At 36.8% G+C, this 20,100-nt stretch overlaps 3 protein-coding genes across 3 annotated transcripts; all 3 read left to right on the top strand.

Moving 5' to 3' along the window:
• The first annotated feature begins 346 nt into the window (after window positions 1-346).
• Window positions 347-1,027, top strand: LOC133745065 (uncharacterized). Its single transcript, XM_062173061.1, has one exon. The coding sequence runs from the start codon at window positions 347-349 to the stop codon at window positions 1,025-1,027; it is 681 nt and encodes a 226-aa protein (XP_062029045.1).
• An 8,049-nt stretch (window positions 1,028-9,076) lies between these two features.
• LOC133744038 (mini zinc finger protein 3-like) lies at window positions 9,077-9,826 on the top strand. Its single transcript, XM_062172165.1, has one exon. The coding sequence runs from the start codon at window positions 9,282-9,284 to the stop codon at window positions 9,576-9,578; it is 297 nt and encodes a 98-aa protein (XP_062028149.1). The 5' UTR covers window positions 9,077-9,281; the 3' UTR covers window positions 9,579-9,826.
• Window positions 9,827-14,751: 4,925 nt separating this feature from the next.
• LOC133707433 (gibberellin-regulated protein 6) lies at window positions 14,752-15,670 on the top strand. Its single transcript, XM_062132998.1, has 3 exons — window positions 14,752-14,960; window positions 15,050-15,083; window positions 15,188-15,670. The coding sequence occupies exons 1-3, from the start codon at window positions 14,874-14,876 to the stop codon at window positions 15,367-15,369; spliced, it is 303 nt and encodes a 100-aa protein (XP_061988982.1). The 5' UTR covers window positions 14,752-14,873; the 3' UTR covers window positions 15,370-15,670.
• The last annotated feature ends 4,430 nt before the right edge of the window (window positions 15,671-20,100 follow it).

The following is a 20,100-nucleotide window of genomic DNA, read 5'->3' as shown; positions in this document are numbered from 1 at the left end:
GTCTTGGAATGCTTTGTGTAACCCAAGGGAGGAAGGAGGTTTGGGATTCTGAAGCCTTTCAAATTTCAGTTATGCAATGCTAGCAAAACAAGCTTGGCAGGTGCTTCATCATCCGGGTTCGCTTATTACACGAATTTATAAAGCTAAGTACTTCCCGGGGTCTTCTTTTTGGGAAGCTCCACCCCATGCTTCTCCCTCATATTCTTGGAGGAGCATTGTCTCCACCAGGGCTCTCTTGAAGGAAAGCTCATGCTAGCAGATAGGTAGTGGGGAGGACGTCAACATTTGGTCAGATTGTTGGATTTCTGCTTTGCAAGCTGCGCGACCGAGTAATAATGGTCCAGCTATGAGGGTAGTCAACAAAGTTAGTGAACTGATTTCGGCGACGGGAGTTTGGAATGATGCTCTGATCAGAAGGTTGTTTGGTAGGGAGGAAGCAGAGATCATACTAACAATTCCCCTCAGCCGTAGGACGATGCCTGACAGATTGGTGTGGAAGTTGGAAAAAAACGGTGAGTTTTTCGTTAAAACTGCTTATCGTTTTTCGTTTTCTCATTCTTCTAGTCGTATTCCATTTACTCTTAGTGTGAATGAGAGCTTTTGGAAGAGAGTTTGGAAGGTGTTGATTCCAAATGCAGCAAAGGTTTTTGCTTGGAGGGTGTGTCATGATATTCTGCCTTCACTGGAAAGATTAGCTATGAGGCATGTTCAGGTGGATTCTCAAGGATGTGTTTTGTGTGAGGGTAGTAGCGAGTCAACTCTACATCTTTGTAGAGACTGCCCGTTTACAAGACAAGTGTTACAAGGCCATGTGATGCTACAGCGGACCTGTTTTGCTCCCCAAGTTGAGGAGTGTGATTTGTTGACATGGTTTAATTACTGTGTGAAGTCCTTGTCTCTTACAGATTTGGGTACATTGATATTCTTATTATGGAGTATTTGGAAAGAAAGAAATTCACGGGTTTGGGAAGGAAAGAAAGCTTTGGCTTGTGATGTTATGCTTAGAGCTGCTGCTCGTCTGCAATAATTTCGAGCCTACAATACCAGGCCCAGGCTTGCTAGTGTTCGAAGTAGAAGAGGGCACAAATGGGTGGCTCCTCCAGCTGGTTTGTTAAAAATCAATGTTGATAGCTCTTTTCATCATGAAACTAGGAAAGGCGGTTTTGGCTTTGTAATTAGAGATTCAAGTGGTGTAATGGTCGTTGGCGGGGCTGGTCCCTTGAGTGGGTTGATCTCATCAGAACATGCGGAAGTGTTGGCGTGTAGGAATGCCATGAATTTGTTCCAGCTTTATTGGAGACTGACTCACAAGAGGTGCAACTTCAACTCGTTTCCCAAGCTAGTCTCAATACTTCCGCGTTGGGACGTTTGTATGAGGATCTGAATTTACTCTTGGGTTCTCATAATAATTTGAAAGTTAGTTATGTTAGTAGAAAGGCAAATGTAATTGCCCATATGTTAGCTGCACATGGTAGTATTGTAGTAATCTTGTGCCGGATTGCTTTTATGTTTCGATGCCTAGTTTTCTAGCAGCTGCGGTTGCAGCCGAGATTCCTGCTTTGTAATCTAAGTTTTATCAATAAAGGGTTACCTCTTTCTTTCAAAAAAAAAAAATCATAATTTTATGCTAGATCAATAAGAATAATTTAACAAAGATATACATCAAATATGATATTAAATTACTAATCAGATTGCTAAATTTTAATCCTATTAATTCTTGCCTTTTATGTGCAAAGACATTCAATAAGTGCATATTAGTCATGTAAAAAAAAAAAATTGATGAGGGTTGAGTCAGCAAGATGGAAAATGAAGTAAATCTGAGGTGACAGCTGAGTCATTGGACATTTGGACCGCAATTAACAAAAAATTTGATGTGGACTACAATCAATATACGTTCTGAGAAATTTTTGTGTGCTCCCGTCAGTCCACCTTGGATTGCCAAGTGGTTTGACGCCTCAATGGTATTTTGACACGTGGGTTCCTCAGAAACTAAATAACTCGATCATTTGTGAAAATGACCATTCTAGACTTTTGCTCTCTGCTTCGTTCTTCATCATCATCTAGAATTCCAGATCTTGCTCATGAAAAGTTTTCTCGAACTCTATGTCCCAATCAACACCAGCATCTAATCCTCCTTATACACCTCCTCTATATGTAAAAAGCCATCGAACCTGGTAACGCTTGAGAGTTCATCGATATTTTGAAAAAATTGTCAATAACCTCTCACATCCAAAACTCATAAATCCAATAAGCTTTCTAAGGATCGAAACTGTTCCAATTAATTCGAATTACAATTCAGTTTGAAGGACCCACTCGGTTCCATTATCTGAAACTTGCATTTCAAACTGGGGGCAATAATATTCTGTATGGCTAATCGGGAGGAAGTAAATTGGGAGAAGATATAGTGATAACCCTGCGGCCTCGATCTAGAGCCGGGCGTCAAGCCGTGTAGGAACAATTTTACATATTTGTGCTGCTGCTGTTGGTATCGCCTTCCGGATATGCCCAATTTTACAGCAGTGGTTAAGCTGATGAAGACGAAGTTGGTAATTGGTTCAATTAAAGACTCGTTATCGACAAATTAACAATTGATCACACGAGGATTATATTATATATGTATTGATTAGTAATCAAGCTTACACCATGATCATTACTAGTCAAGCTAATTACTAATCAATATCTTTTACAATTAATTGGTTTAATCTCCCAACATTGGTCAAAGTTGCAGAACACGATTCTGCAATTTATGGATTAGGTTGGAGAGGATGGAGACGAAGTGATAAACAGTGAATAGAAGGGGCATTGAAGGAGGACCCGAAATGGTCATTTCTCAAATATGCAGAAGAGTTTACATTTGTATTTAATAAATTGAAAACCAAGTGTCAAATTCTGATTGATTCGTCAAACCAGGTCATATGCCAGCATGGACTGACGAGAGCATACAAAAATTTCTCGTAGGTTCTAGCTTTTGGACTTTAATCAAATTAACTCTTAAAATTTTTTTAAAAAAAATACTCACAACCCACGTTTCCCTCTCCTATTTTCTTTTCTCTACAATAACCAACTCTTTTCTTTTTAAGTTCTTCTATTCAAACCTCTCTATTTAGTATTTGGACCTCCCTTCAATTTTTAGCCCTTTGAACTTCCTATTTGACCCCATTATTTCTCTTTACACCTCCTCTGCGACTTATATGTCTAACAACTACATCATCATCTCGTTGCTGTGAAAAGTAGAGAAATCTTAAACTTCAATTGCATCTTCTGATACAGAAAAAATAATAATCTTCAACTTTTCCAAGAAACAATCAAGCTGCATGATGAAAAACAACATCTTCTGATAAAGAAAAAATAATAATCTTCAACTTTTCAAGTAACAATCAAGCTGCATGATGAAAAACAAAACTTGGGGTCTTTAAAACTTCGAGTCATTGACAATGAAATTGAGTATGGCTCATGTACGTTCTTCTAAATTCCTACTCAGAATTTTGTTTAATTGCACACTGGTCATAATTTGAGGAGTTCCTTTTACAAATGGATGTGATATGGAATTCTCTTCATTTCTTAGCCTCTTACTGATTCTTCTTTGAATTTAAATTAGTTTCTTATTTTTATTTTCTTGGCCTCAGGATTAGATTGTATACGTGTTGGTGTGTGTGTGTGTGTACCCGATCAGAGAGTTTACAACTGGGCAGTTCTTCCTTTCTCTGCTCTATTCTTCCGGTTCAATTGATCGAAAAAATGGGCTCGATCGCGATTGCGAAAGGCTACCTATGCTGTTTGGATTGATGAAAGAGGTTGTGCCATTGTGCCTATGGGGTGGACGGAGGCAGCATGATATGCGGCTCTGTCAAATTTTGGTGTAGGAAAGTGATGAAATCTAGATTGAAGAGAGAGAAGAAAGAGTTGCAAGAGTAAGGAAAAGAGTTGCAGGAAGGTGAAGGGAGTCATAGGGAGTAGAAGGGGAGAGTTTTTTATTTTTTTGTTGGAGAGGGTAAAATAGGATTTAAAATTATACTAAAAATAAAGGAGGTCCAAATAGCAAATTGGGAGGTCTAAATAGAACCACCATTTCTTTTTTAATTTCTAAAAAAAAAATAACTTGCTCATGCAGATGTGTGGAGAAATGCTAGTAGTTCATAAGGTTTAGGAAAAGCTAGCCCTTCATTTGTTTACCTCCCCTTCTGATATCATGATCAAATCAAGGTTTCAAATTTCGATTTCGGTTTCGATTTCGGTAATTCAAATTTAAGGAAATTTCGGAGAAAGTTTCGATTTCGGTGGAAATTTTGGTTAAAAATAAAGAAATCAAATTAATTGCATTTATAAAATGATATTTTTGAATGAAACTTTTACATAGACTAAACTAACCTATAATAAACCTATTTACAATGTAACATCTCTAAAATTATACATTTATAATAGAATTATGATATTTTATATGGACGAGTAATTAACTAGTACTGTAGTAGGTTGCTAAACTAGTGTTTTTATCTATGTGTATTGATAATGTGTTGTATATTGATAATGTAAATATGGTTTACTTTTTTTAATAATTAGAAAATTACAAGGGGGTGGGGCGGGGCACATAAAACCAAAACCCCGTAAATTAAAATGAACAAGTACAACAAAAGGAATATAAAAGCTACTATGATGTGGTTCGATCTAGCTGGTTGAATTTCTTTTATTTAGTATCAAACAATACTGCTCCCAAGTACATGAATTTTGGAAATGATTTTCATACTTCATCACATGGTTATTGTATGTGTACATGTTGTTCCCTTTCCACATGCAATCCATATATCGGATATTGTGGAATTACCTAATATGATGTTACAGTGTATGAAGCATACAATATTTTAGACGAAGCAAAAAAGGAAATCATGTTATGGTTTGAGCATTCAACTTTGTAGCAGATAAAAACAAATAGGTTTTTTGTTGTATTCAACTTGATTGCAAAAAAATAAAAAAATAAAAATTTCATATTTTCTCTATAAAAGTATGAAGTAAAAATTCAGTGTAGGTGACAAAAAAATTTAACAGAAATTGCAGAGAAATTTCGGACAAAATTTCAGTGTGAATTTTTAAATATATATTGTGTGTGTAGATATTTCGGAAATTAAGAATTTCGTGGAAATGTACGGAAAATTTCTGACGGAAATGATATAGCATATGAATTTCATTTCGGTACTTCAAAATTACGGAAATTTCGGCAGTTTCGGAGAAATTTAAAACCTTGGATCAAATGGACAAATGTAATATTCTGAAAAAAAGAAGAAGATTATTATGAATTTAATGACGTTACCAATTATATAAAAATGAATATTTGAGTCTTCAATTTAAAGTTCTCACTTTAGTTGTTATTAAAAAGCGAAAAATTAATTTGTGTGGATCAAAATAGGTCACCAAGTTAAGCGAAAAAAATAAAATTAGGAGTAGTGGGGTGGGTACATTGTCTTCTCTCTTTATGATAAAAAGCTTTAGGCAAATCTACAACAAGGTAGCTAGCTAGTGCTCAAAAGAATCTCGATTGGAGGATATGTGTATGGTGCTAAAAGACGAACTTAATTTGGTGGATTGATTGACGGGCATGCAACCCGAATTACACCATCTAATTATTGTCCAATTAATTAAGAAGATAAATTGTCCACTTCAATAATCTGATTTCTTCAATCAAATAATGTGAGTCTTTGCTCATTTTTTCCAAAGATATGTGGACCCTAATTTGTTTTGGAAGATTAAAGTTAATTAAATTCGGAGGTATCTGGCCTAAACACGATTATTTTTTTTTATTTTTATTTTTTTTTTTGAAAGGGGTTTGGAACCCAGCCTAGCTGGGAGGCTCAGCCCCACGCCCGGTTCCATTTATTATATTAATAGTAAAATTTTGCATCGGGGGGACATAGCACCTATACCCCGAGCTACAGATAAACAATGACAATAATCCTTATAGAGAACATCCTGTATAATAGCAGGTGTCTCCCCTAACCAAACATCATCCACGGAACAACTACTAGCAAGATGTGCAAGCCTATTTGCAACACCATTTGCTTCACGGTAAATATGTCGGATTCGAATGGATTGGAAAGCGTCAAAATACTCTTTACATCCACGAAACACGATTACTTATTTCAGTTGTAATATGATAGAATCTTGTAGATCTCCTAATCAATGTTTGATTAGGTTTCCTTGTACTCTAAAATTTTGTACTTATAATCTCTATATAAAGAGGTTCTTATTATCATTGAAATCATCCAAGTATTCTCTCCGATCTCTTTTCTCTTAAACAAAGAGAATGTATTTAACTATTTATATATAAAAGCAAAGAAACAGAGGGGGTTCACTTTTATGACGATCATCTTTTGCATAACCCCTCATATACTCAGTGGGAGATGTTCTTTTTGCTGAAAAGGGGCTTCGTGATTGGTGGTCGTCTACCTGTGAGCTAGAACTAGATATCTACATATGTACCAAAAGCCTAGTTCATGTTCAATTTTACTTCTTTTTTCTTTGGTACTGAGAAATTTTACTCTTTTTGGTCCCTATCTGTCATGTAGAAATTTACTTTGTTGGCAAGGAAACTAAAGTGGAATCTTAAATCCCATCATATATATATGTACTTGTCTTGCGGTTGTTTCTTACCCATATGTGGCAAAAAACTTTCATGGCATCATTGGCATGAATGTTAGTTTTGACTAAAAACGATTTTGCGGTCTACTAATGTTGCATCAAAATTGAAGATAAAGCCTCGTAGCCTAATGATATATAGCTACAAAGATCAAACCCTAATCATACTACAACTTCAATTTTCCCTGTGCTTGCCTTAAACCAAAATGGTCGAAAATTAAGGTTGAGTATTCGCCCGAAAGCATAAATATATAGGTTGACTTGTTCTGCTATTTTTTAGCTTTTTATAGGAATATTAATTACAAGTATAGCATCATTTGTTGTGAATTGTGGTATCAAATCGCACGACTCAATAATAGCTAGTCAATATAACAACTCAACTGATTCAGGATTTCTATGTTTTCGTTTCACTTGGTTGGATTCAATCATTCAAAGTAAAGATGATTAATTAAGTAAGCAACCACATTATTAACCGGGCCAATTTGCATCCTTGATAGGATAGAAATTTCTTCATTTGTGTTGAGATCGAGCTAGTAGCTAGCTAGATTTCACCAACTAATTCTTGACAAAGAGGGCTATAATGAAACTTGTGGTTGACTTATCCCAACGTACACGTGCACTACCAACTCGATCAATCTTCTCCTCAAATTTATAGTATACAATCGACGATCGTGATGATATGTTAGTTTTATATTTTAGAGCTAATGTGTAATACCATTTATATATGTGAGTTGTGGACTTTTTTGTGATTGACAAATGACAACCACATGTGTGTTTGTCTCTCCTCACTTTATTATTCCAGACGATGGCAAATTAAAATATAAGCATATGTAATTACCTCCAGTAGCTTATGTGTGCTTGTCGATCTTAACCAGCTTGTTGCCTACTTTGATACAATTTTATGATATGAAATGGTGGTGGCTCGTCATGCCTGATAACTGTGCATCCAGTGCTCACCCTTCAATTCCTCAACTCCACAAAAGTTCAAGCCCACTCATGTTTACTCTAATTATATATATGTACTCCAAGTGTTAATTTAATAACATTTGATCATAATTTCGGAGTTGGCTTCATTTTACTCTCATGCAAAACATACTATTTCAAAGATGCAACAGTTTCCCACTTTTATCATCTTGGAAAGCAATTTGGATGGTAACTAACAATATGAAATTAATGAAACCAAAAAATCAAATTAGATTTTGACACCGCTAAAATCTACTTGCAAAGTTTGAGTGATTCAAATTGTTAAACTGTAAATCGTCAAAACAATTAGTAGTACGTCATGATTCAATACGATCAGATTTGCGGAAGGTATCTCGATTATGTCATTAGTTGATGAGAAAATAACAATCAAGTTACTTCAATTTTAACAAAGTGGCTTTGAATGTGTCAAAATTAGAAAGATCAATGACGTACTTACAGTATCTCTAGCTAATATATATATACTATATATATTCAGCCTTAAAACTTCCCTTTCAGTATAATGATGTATAGATCTTTCTCCACAAGGTATTTTTTTAGTTAAAAGTAGATTTGAAGAGCATCTTGTTGATGTTGAAATTGAAAAAAGTAATGATTGTATTTGATTTGATGCAATAGAGGAGAAATGTGGCCATTTTAGATAAGAGAGGAAGTGGAGGGGAATGCTAACAAGAACGTACCGGATCTTAGGTATATATACTTAGACAGGAGTTGTTGTTCACAGTACTCAAGGGTCCTAGCAGACCTGTCTTTAAGTATCCATGTAGACCCGCTAAGATCACAGATTAGAATCTACAATTAGTTGGTCACCCTAAGCTCTCATGAACAGCAGCTCCCATTGATTCTGGTCATAATCGATCCAGGTTTGATCACATTTACCGTTAATTGCTATTCACAGAATTACAGTTGAGATATCATTTCCAAATCTCAACACCTAGCTAGTGGTTTTTACCAAATAGAAAGAGGAAAGATCGAAGAATCTAGGGTATAATATGAGGACAAGGGCTTTTGAGTTTGATTTCCATTGAAACCAGTCACTGAAACACAGTGCGCCACGTTTACAGTATGGAGCAAAATTTTAATAAGACTAAAAGAGATATGGGTAACCTAACTGCTACTCCTTTATTAAAATTAAGAGTTACTTTTCGTTTTGACGTTATTTTTGGACGTGTTAGCCTGTGATTAGTCGACAAGACGACATCGATGTCTGTTCTGGGCTCTCGTTACTGTATATCATATTCAAAGCCAAAGTCCTGGCTTGAAAAATTTGGTAGTGACTGGTAAAAACAAAAGGGCTGCTGAAAATGCTCTCTTTAATTAACCTATCTTTTTTTTTTTTTTTTTTTTTTTTATGCTTTTAACTAACCTATCTTCTAAAGCTTGTGGTATTACACCAAGCACACTAAGCTACCAATATATATGCCAATCTGTATATAACTATATATAGCTGCTAGGGTTAGGGTTAGGCACCAACTAAATACAGGCATAGCCTTTTTTTTTTCTTTTCCCTTTTTTTTTTCTTAAATCCTTTTTTTTTCTGGTTTATAGTTATTGAGCTGTATATATATAGACATATATAGCTAGCTTCCTTGTAAGTACTGCAAGTTATCTCCAACATCCTATTCCATCTAGTCGACTAAGGAAGTCTATTTCTAGGGCTTGATCCAAAGAAATTGATGAAGAAACAGCAAGTGGTAGTCAGAAGAGATGGGTCGTCCCGGAGGAGCTCAAGCAGTACTTCATCTTCAATGGTTAGAACTGTGAGGTATGGGGAGTGCCAGAAGAATCACGCTGCAAATATCGGAGGGTATGCGGTAGATGGATGCAGAGAATTCATGGCAAGTGGGCAGGAGGGCACGGCGGAGGCGCTGACTTGTGCTGCCTGCGGCTGCCACCGGAATTTTCACCGGAGGGAAGTGGAAACTGAGGTTGTTTGTGAGTATACTCCACCCAATAATTCTTATCAACAATAATACTGCCTGCTTTCATAATTGAACGGCGTGTATAGGACTGAATGAAGAAGGGTCTTTGATTTCTCTGAAAGTAGTTAACTGATTGATGCCAAAGATTGTGAATTCTGAATTGATTTGCCAACCTCTATGCATATGACTCTAAGATGGTAATCAAACTTTGATTTGATTGTCGAAAGGAAAAGTTTCTCTATATCATGTTGTACATGTTCGCATGTCTTCTTATTAATATATTGCTTTATATTCATGAATTCCTTTTCTTTCTTTCCTTTATCCCCAAATTCGAATTCTACCTCCATGGACTTGAAATAGAGCTGCAAGCGCAATGCAGAAATGTATAGTCTGCTAGTTCTACTAGTGCAGAAGCCTAAAATTTCCTGGATATTCTACTAGTTCTTTCCTTGTGTATAATCTTGATGATTTTATACCAAACTTTTGAATACCAATATATGTCTGCAGTAAAAAGAAAATTTATCATTCTTACAACATGTATATAATGTTGAGATTATGCTATGTTTTCAGAAAGGCCCACACATCCAATCATGCTATATATCAACAGTTCAGAACATTTTGAAAAACTTGTTCCGGCCGCCTAAGCTTACAAAAACAAAAACAGAAACTATAGTGTTAAAGTACTATTTAGTGTCCCTCCTCCCTCTACTTTTCGGTGGTCAGTGGAATTAATTTGTTGGAACCAAATAGCAAGAAGATAACATATATATTTTAGATTAGTTGAAAGAATGCTATATATCAACAGTTCAGAACATTTTGAAAAACTTGTTCCGGCCGCCTAAGCTTACAAAAACAAAAACAGAAACTATAGTGTTAAAGTACTATTTAGTGTCCCTCCTCCCTCTACTTTTCGGTGGTCAGTGGAATTAATTTGTTGGAACCAAATAGCAAGAAGATAACATATATATTTTAGATTAGTTGAAAGAATGCTCAATATTAAATATATTGGAGCTCTAGTGGAAACACCTTTGAATGTCCTTACTTAATTAGAGACATTTGGACCCTTAGTTTTTTTTTTTTTTTAATTGGCACTTGCATAGTTAATTAAGTAACTGGTTGTGCAAAAAGTGATATGGCAGAATTATATACAAAATAGGCTTTCTACAATCAACTGTGTAAGTAGCATATATATTATTCTAACTTCTTGGGTTCCCTCTAAATGAGGTTTTTCTCCTTCTGTACCCACGCATTTGCCCTAATTTTCACCATGCATTTGTGAGAAGCTCTAGTTAAGACTTGAGTAGGGGGGAGCATTAAGAATCAAGGGTATATATATTGCATGTAGTAATACAGCTTGTATATATCAATAAATTAATCAAAGAAGGGTACGCACCCTTTTAATTATGTCATCACTACTCTAGCTCTAGAATGATGATATATTTCAGATTGTATGTAAGCTAAGAGCTTAGGAGGACGCCTAAGATAACATATTATGATCAATATATGAAAAGAAGAGCTTATTAGTTACGCATTAAAAATGTAGGTCATAATCAAGTTGTGTGTAAGCCTCTCTCTCTCTCTCTCTCTCTCTCTCTCTATCTATCTAATACATCCCTCGGTTACTGCCTTTTTAAGAGTTAATCCATCTTTAGCTCTTTAATTCCAAACTGCAAACGGAAAATTATTGAGTACACATTGCTAGTGCTAGAAATGAAGTACTGGAAGATGTTACCAGATTGAAAAAAAAAGTACTGAAAGATGTTTGGAGAAGACGAGAATAAGCAACTAAATATATATCTCTATCTATCTCATCAAAGAATGATCCTGTTCTCTTTTCATCCAAGCCAGCAACATTATCATTAGGCTGTAGTGTGTTGATTAGATTGGTTGGGCCATGTCCTCTGTTGAAGACCATTGGTTTCATATGTTTAAATGAAATTCTAGATTGGACTCATATTTTTTGTTATCTTGTTTTCTCTCTATCCCTGTCTCAATATTCTTTAATTCTGAATGTCGTCCTATGTTGTGCACATTTATGATCGACAACAGGCAAATTGGATGGTGCAAGCAAAGCCTATCCAATCCTTGATATATCATATTTTGTTTATAAATCATATAGATCGACCCACCTCATGATCCCTAGCCAGCTTTGACAGATACTGTAATGAAAGATTCCATGCCAGAAGAGTATGCATACGAAATATTTCATAATTCAGAAGGCTGTTGCGTATACAGATCAATTAATTAGGATTAAACTACTGAAAGCTAGCTTGCTCAAACCAAAAGTTAGTGATATATTCATATATTGATCCAACACAGCAGGTAACTCAGTTCAGATCATATATATATATATGGGTGTATGTGTATGTGTGTGTGTATAGGCTGGATATGAACAGACAGATAGAGAACGTTCAAAATCAAAAGAGATATTTTACGGTCATGATGAAACCGACTGCTTTTTATATGACAGATTGTATTTTTTGTACATGTATGAATCTCTCTCTCTCTCTCTCTCTCTCTACTGTATATGGTAGCAGACATGCATGGCCTGGCCTGGTATCCAAGTTCAAAACTGCTTAAAATGTGTCCTCTATCTCAACCTTGATGCCCGAGGCAATGCCAAACATGCATGTGTTGGAACAGCGTCAAAATTGATCTCATTCAAGCAATCATCACTTCATCATCAGTACAGCATCAAAGGCCAGGAGCCTAAGGCATACTGACAACCAAACAAGATAGCTAGACAAGCTACTATTTCCTACCTCAATTGGGTGGCCACGCCATTTAATTATCATAGCCAGTAGAGCTTACATGAGCTGGACCAATATGTCATGTCCCTGAATCTCCTATCTGATATCAAGTCGAGAGCAATGAGATATTGATGGGATACCTAAACAAGACTCTTTCTCAATTTGTTCACCTTCACCAAGTATTTTAGTGCATGTATTTCCATCCAAAAAAAAAAAAACTAAACTAAAAATAAACCCCTTAAAGATACAATGGGACTCAAAAACTAAACACAGAAAGTTCCTTCAAATCGGATTTCGATAGAATCTAAAATGGATTAAGCACCAGATATTGTGGTAGTCATAGAAACTGCAACTGTGGTCGATTATGTGAGAATGCACCATCTTGGTCTTAATCTTGCCGCATGTTCTTCAATTTAGCCCAAGTGTTGAGGAATGGTGGGAATTAGGCTAGCCTAAGGATTCGATCCACTCCATCGTACAAACAAAAAAAAGAAAAAACACCCCGACAATCTCACATATACACCCAATGCCTTAATAATTAGCACCTCATGGTGGCCAGTATCATTCCTAAGCGACGGCGACCCTACTGAAGACTCTTTTCGATTCAAATTTGAATGTCACTTCCACGCATGAAGAGAAGAAGAACATGATTAAAGTGACATCTCACCAAAGGCAATCGCTTATATTCGGGACTGTAATCAATCCACGCTACATTCCATTTTATCGTACAAGAAAAGTGTACAGTATGATTGGGCCATGCAGCTTTAACTATCAGGCCCAAAAAAATGAGAATTTAGTTCTAGAAAGGCCCACCATCTCGTTACTTTCTGGAGCCCAGACAAAGGCCCACTCCGAAAAGAAAAGAAAAAAAACAAAAAACAAAAAGCACAGAATAGACGACAGCAGAAGATGGGGCATCCGCTGTCGTTTTTGGCACATGTCTACGTGGTTTTAGGTCATATCACATGCGCTCCGAGTAGCCTCACATGGATGGGCCCCACCACCGTTCAATTATACGACCCCTCCTATTATCTTCCCTACACCGACGCACCATGTGATCCTCTGCACACTCACCCTAAGATCTTGCCACGACACACGTTTGCAAAATCGAAAGGTAGTACGTGATGCGTATATAGTAGTAGGATAGGAGTCTGTGTAGAGTATAGTTACAACGGGTATTAATTTTGTTTGGGCCCATAGTGAAGTAATGAGTACCCGTCGTCATCTCATTTATCGACTCACACCCTTTTTGTCTACACTCAACGAACGTCCCATGTTACTTGGATAACACTTGTGATATCCCCCTTTGCAAAATTACTTGTACGCCCTTTGTAAAGTTAAACGTCATCGTTGTCATTTTTAGAAAGTCATTCTGTTTTTTTGAGGCGATATTTATCTTGATCTGCATCGACAAATGTTGTTTTATGCTATCGATTTGATTTGGTGAAGTTTGGTTGGCAGTGTCAATCATGAAAACCATTAGCATTAATAATTGATCATCTGATATTTGTATCTCTCAATGTTACTTGTGATAGCACCCGTTGCAAAAAAATTTGTAGGTCCTTTGTAAAGATAAACGTTCTCATTGTCATTCTCGGAAATTCATTTTGTTAGAGGGAATATTTATCTTGATATGCAGTATCAACCATGAAAACCATTAGCGTTAATAACTGATCATCTTATATTTGTATTCTTCAGTAGTATTTTTGTTGTACGTTCTTTTGAGTTATTGTTCTTTTAGATTCAGTGACTTCAAATTAGAAATTATATTACTAAACTTATAGTTGCTTCGCGTGATCTAAGTAGTACGGGACAACATCAACGTCTAGCGGTGTGCTTATGATCTAGTCCTCTTTTACAAAGTGTTGTCGTGTCTAATTGAGGCAGCATTGATCGTTGATTAGTTATTAACTTATTATATAAGTATCGAGCATGGTGCACATGAATCACAAAAAGGGATCGTCATTTATGTGGTCAGTTCCGACCAAAACACCAATCGGACAACATCATTTTCAACACTACAATGAGTACAATCTATAATCATTTTACATATTATGTGAATAAATAAGATATAAACTTTTAAATGCACAATAATTATTCGAGGTGTCAACAATATAATATAACTTTTTAAATTTAATTTTACGATGCTCAATTTTACTATGTAAGTTAAATAACCAATAATTCAATTTCTTATTTAATTTACAAAGTACAACTTTTCAAGGCTTTGGGCATGGTAATTTAGTATATAGTATACATCGGGATTAATTTATGTTTCGTGTTTTTACTTTCTTTTTGTATAGATGGGACAATTTGGGAATATGACCACAACATAGATCAAAGTCATCAAACCAATAATACTTTAATTAAGATGCTAAAAAATAAGCAGCCATAGAATCATAGCATCAACAGATTAGGCAGTAACATGATATTTGTTGGGCATGCCTCCTCGAATCTCTATAAATAGCCATTCTCATTTTGCAATCTAAATATATCAAGTCCCACACCAAATCCATTACCACTACTAGCCAACTTGAACCAATCTATTTCTCTAGCTAAGCTCTTGGTTTGGTCTGTTTTGCTGATAGTAGTGATAACAATGGCCATGGCTAAGCTTCTCTGCCTTCTTCTTCTAGCTCTCCTTGGGATTTCCATGGCAGCAGAAACCCAGTATCACTTGGACAGTGTAAGTTCTTCCTTCTCTTTTCTTCATTTATCCTCATTATGGCTAGTCCGGTCAGTTTCTGACAAACAAACTCGACTGTAATTTTTCAGGCAAGGTATGGACCGGGGAGTCTTCAGAGTTCGCGTAAGTATCAGATTTTCCATCTTCTTGGTTAATTAAAAACTATATCCATGCATGTTAATATTTTCAACCTCTCCCTGTGATTAATCTGTGAATCGAATTACCAGAATGCCCATCACAGTGCACAAGGAGATGTAGCCAAACACAGTACCACAAGCCATGCATGTTCTTCTGCCAGAAATGCTGTGCCAAGTGTCTGTGTGTTCCCCCAGGCTTCTATGGCAACAAAGCTGTGTGTCCTTGCTACAACAACTGGAAGACAAAGGAAGGAGGACCCAAGTGTCCTTGAACCAAAGGGACACCTACCCTACCAATTTATAATCATCAATATTAATTTAATCGAAGAATTAATCTGCAAGATAATATTATCTGTCAGCTCCTTCAATTCATCCTCTGCAGTGTCAAAAATTCAATGACCTGTGTTTGAGGCTCTGAGCAGAAAATTAATCCATTTATAATCTGTGTTACTCCATTATTAATCGCTCCTTTGGGTCAATGGGTCTAAAATAAAGAAAAAAAACCACCAAATGAGAGCGTTGACAGAATTTGTGTTTTTCTCAATTTATGAATAAGATTTGTTCTATATATAATTACAGTGGCTGCCGCTGTACCACGGGCTTTGGTATCTCCAGATTTTTTTAATAAGAAAAGAAAAGATTACAAACTAAAAGCTCTAATACAATCCAACTCTAATTGGTGAAATAAAATGACATTCTTAACTGAAAAGGGGAACCGAAAAAGTATCCCAAATTTCGTCATCAGGTCTAGAATGTAAATATGGGTAAATTGGATTATTATATATAAAACAAATTATTTTTTTTTCGATACAAGGAATAAAAACAACAAGTCAACAACTAAAGAGCAAAACAGGGATACCCAAATTATCAAACAAGTGAATATTATAAGCAGGTAATGGCAGATAATTTTTCCAAAATTGAGCAATAGGATGGTGTCCCATATTGGCAATTGCATTGGCTAAGAAGTTGGCTTATCTCTCGACATGTTTAAGGCTTAAGTTGTGGAGTTGAGATGACAACTATGGAATGTCTTTGAGGATTTTTTTTGATACGCCAAGGAGGATGTATAGATCTATGAAAACTATCAATCAACAGTTTCGAATCATCTTCTACTTCCAAATAATGAAAGCCATGTAATAAGATAGCACGAAGACTAGCTCGCAGGGCTAAAGCTTCTGACATTAACACATCATTATGACCTAAATTATTTGAGGCAGCCAAGATTTGATTGCCATGGTCATCTCTAAAAACAAAATCTTCTACACTAAGATTATTAGTCTTGATAGAGCTATCAAAATTTAGTATTAAAGTCCCTGGAGAGAGGAGGGGAGGGGGGTGGGGGGCATCTTTTTAATTGATAAAAAGATTAGAAGCCAAGTACATTACCTGGATAGGTTCTTTTCGAGACTTCTGAAGATAATATTGTTTCTATTGTTTCAAATAGAATAACAAGTGCAATATAATATAAAACAAAAGTTGATGCTTACAGGTTTCTATTCTATATTTCTGCTTAGGATCGGATTCTCGAGTGGAAGACTTCCTTGTAAATTAAGTAAGAAACTTGGCTTTTAGTTTTCATCAGGAGTATTGATTGGAGCTCTTAGTGGGTGGTTCAAGGGTTGAAGTTAGCCCAACAGTCTTGTTTCTTTGTCACTGGTCAGTTCAATGCCAATAAGTTCCTCCTTAACCATTTTGATTGGGGAGAGATGCTTTATTCGAGTTCACACCAGAAATTATTTACCTCGATCACACTGTGATTTAAACAGCAATAAGCAATGGAATATATTCGAATTTATAGTACTTAATTAACAATTATTGGACACAAGATGTACGTAACCTCCCCAATAAACACCCACCCTCATGATCCTCCTTGTGAAGGAAAGGGATTCTCACCTCATGCATCATATTATACTCTTTGAGACATTGAGGTTGACGAGGCACTCTTAATCGTTCAATCTCTTGTGATTATCGCATGAGACGAAGTACTAATTACTTAACAACAACAACACATTGCAAAGTACCACGAATTACCAGAGAAGATGATATGAATCACTATTCATATAAATAATATTAAAATTTATCAAATATTTTGGTCACGACTTTAAGAACACCACTCTTGAGTTCTCAAATAAACTGATGAATTATATGGTCACGCATAGTAGAATTTATGTTTCAGATTTGCTATGAAAGACTTCATTAAATTGAAGTTAAGTATAATTTTGGAAGTTTAACCAACAATGAGATTGATTACTTTTGAAATTGCGCCTCTAGTTAAAAAGAATATAAACAAAACATTGAGTGTGAATAAAAATAAGTTATTTTTTTTTTTAATCAAGCAAATTGCATTATATTTTGATGAGATGTACTATATTTAAATCACATTGACGCAAAAACCCTAGGCGGCCTCCTTTGTGCCGCACCAAAACCCAACGCAACAGTCGGCCTTCTTTGCCGGCGCTCTCTACCATTCTTGATTCCTTGCATCACTACATCCAGATCTCACAATGGCTAGTATTGATTCTGTCACCAAAAGCTTTGCTACCTCGCTAGCTATCGTTACCAATGAGGTTGTTGATATCTCCTCCATGGAGAATGGGGGGGGGGGGGGGGCGCAGCGGAATGCACAGTCCTACCTCTTGGCAAGGCCTCTGACTTCCAAGCCAACAAATGCTTCTGATCTGCGGAGGCATTTTCGTCGAATATGGGTGCTAAACAAGGGTTTCAGTGTTCAGCCGAAAGCTCCGGATAGATTCCTCTTCTCCTTTGATCTCCGGGGAGATAGAAATAAAGTTTTGATGGGTGGTCCGTGGAGTTTCAATCGTGCTTTGGTTGTCATGCAGCCATATGATGGAGTAGCACCTCTGCAATCTGTGGAGATGGAGGACCTTTTCTTTTGGGTTCGCATCACTGACATGCCGCCCGCATATGAGCACAGGAACACTATTGCCAATGTTGCCTCCATTGCGGGTAAATTTCTTCATTTGGATCAAAAGTTATTTGATGCAACTCAGGAAATTAGGGTTAGGGTTTCTCATGCAATTTCGAAACCCTTCTTCCTGCACAAAACCCTAAAATTTGGCAAAGGGGTAGAACAAGAGGTTCACTTCTTTTTTGAGAATCTTGTGGGCAAATGCACTATATGCCTTTGTGTGTATCATAAGGGGGCAGCGTGTCAGGCAGCAACTACTGCGCCGGTCGTCCAGGAAGCTCCCACACCGGCGGCACGAAAATTAAATCTCACTCGCCCCTTCTTAGGTTTTCACGAAAATCAGTTCAAGGATGGATTGTTTCGCTTCCATGGAATTTCCACCCCCATTCTCCCACCTGTGGGAAGGTCTCTTTTTGGAGGTGCTGGGACTAGTAAGGTACGCAAACCCATTGTTCTTCGTCATGCAGGAAAGACACATACTAATGACAACAATGAATTGGCTTTGGTACCTGTGGATACCGATCAGCCTACTAAGAGAAATCGGCCCTTTCCATCTCCAAAAAAATTGCAGTTTATGATGTCTGATTTGCTAGAGGGTAAAACAAGCCCTATTGCTCCCTCAAAGAAGGTAAAACTGCCTGAATTCCCTACAAAATTCAATGCAAAATCTCTGGGTTTGATGGAAACACCAGGAGGTATGCTTGTGCCTGCAGAGGGTATGATGCCCAAACCTTTACAACTTGAGCTTCCTAGTGGCAAAAAGAAGAGAGGTCGGCCTTTGGGAGCAAAGAACAGAAATCCACCAAAAGCAAAAAAGGTTCCTGCTGAAGATGTCCTGAGTTTTCTGTATTCAGGCAAGCCTCCAAACCCTAGCTTCAAGGGCAAGGAGAAGATATAGGGTTTTTCTTTTGTTAAGCCTATAAACTATGTAAATGTCTGGCATAGTTATAGGCTCGCTTAAATAAGTGAGCGATAAGTTCGAATAGAGTAGGTCTATCCTATGTACCACTGTGGCTCCTCCACGAATTCTTGCCTGGCCATTGTTATGTGTCAGCGGATGGGTATGTAATGGCCTTCTTGGCATGAGATATTATAAATGGATTTCCATTATTCAAAAAAAAAAAAATCACATTGACGCAACATTTAATGTGACAGTCAAATGTTTGATTACCATATCAATTGGCTAGATTATAGGGTTTTTGTCATTTACCCCATTTTTAGGGGTTTTTTTCCCACTTACCCCATTAAGTTTTTTTAATTCCTTCTTACACAAAACACTCTAAGGAAGTGTTCTCTAATACCCCATTAAGGTTTTTTGTTTTGTTTTTTAATACCATTTTACCCTCACCCCTTTGTTACTTAGAAAGAGAGAGAGAGAAACCATAGGAGACTTCGCCTGAGCCGGTCACCGGCCGCCGGATTCCCGTCATCGGCTGCCGCCCACCGGATTTTTTTGAAAACCTCGTCGGAGGTCCCCAAAGAGGTCATCCGAGATCTCATAGGTCGCCGGAAAAGTTTATTACCTCCAAATAGACGTCTATTGCCCCCCAATAGACGTCTATTGGGGGGCAATAGAGGTTTATGAAACATCGCCGGAAGTCTCCAAAGAGGTTGTTGTAGATCTCATATGGGGTCGGAGAGGTTTATTGCCCCCTGAATAAACCTGTATTGCCCCCCAATAGATGTCTATTGGCCCCTAATACCCCTTTATTTTTAAAAATTAGACAAATAAAACTTTGATTAAAGAAAAAAAACGAGGAGATTACATTAATTCAAAACGTCTACTGCCCCCCGATAAAATTTTTTTCTTTGTTCTTTCCTTCTGGACCTTCTACCCCCACTTTACCCAAAAAAAAAAAAAAAAAATTAAATTAAATTCTGCACTCATTTTACAAAAAAAAAAAAAAAAACGATTTGGGCACCCATAAAATGCTCTGAGCACCCAAGTCAAACGCCGGATGCGTTTCTCGCCGGTGTTCGGAGCTCCGACTCCAAAGTAGTTGCATTTGGTCGAGCTGGTCCAAAGTAGATCATTCAATCAATCACAGCCTTAGAGACGACGACGCGGGTGATG

Source organism: Rosa rugosa, chromosome 4 (genome assembly GCF_958449725.1).
Source record: "Rosa rugosa chromosome 4, drRosRugo1.1, whole genome shotgun sequence".
In the NCBI taxonomy this organism is placed as follows: Eukaryota; Viridiplantae; Streptophyta; class Magnoliopsida; order Rosales; family Rosaceae; genus Rosa; species Rosa rugosa.
The sequence above is the reverse complement of the archived record's forward strand: the minus strand, read 5'-3'. Positions and strand labels throughout refer to the sequence as shown.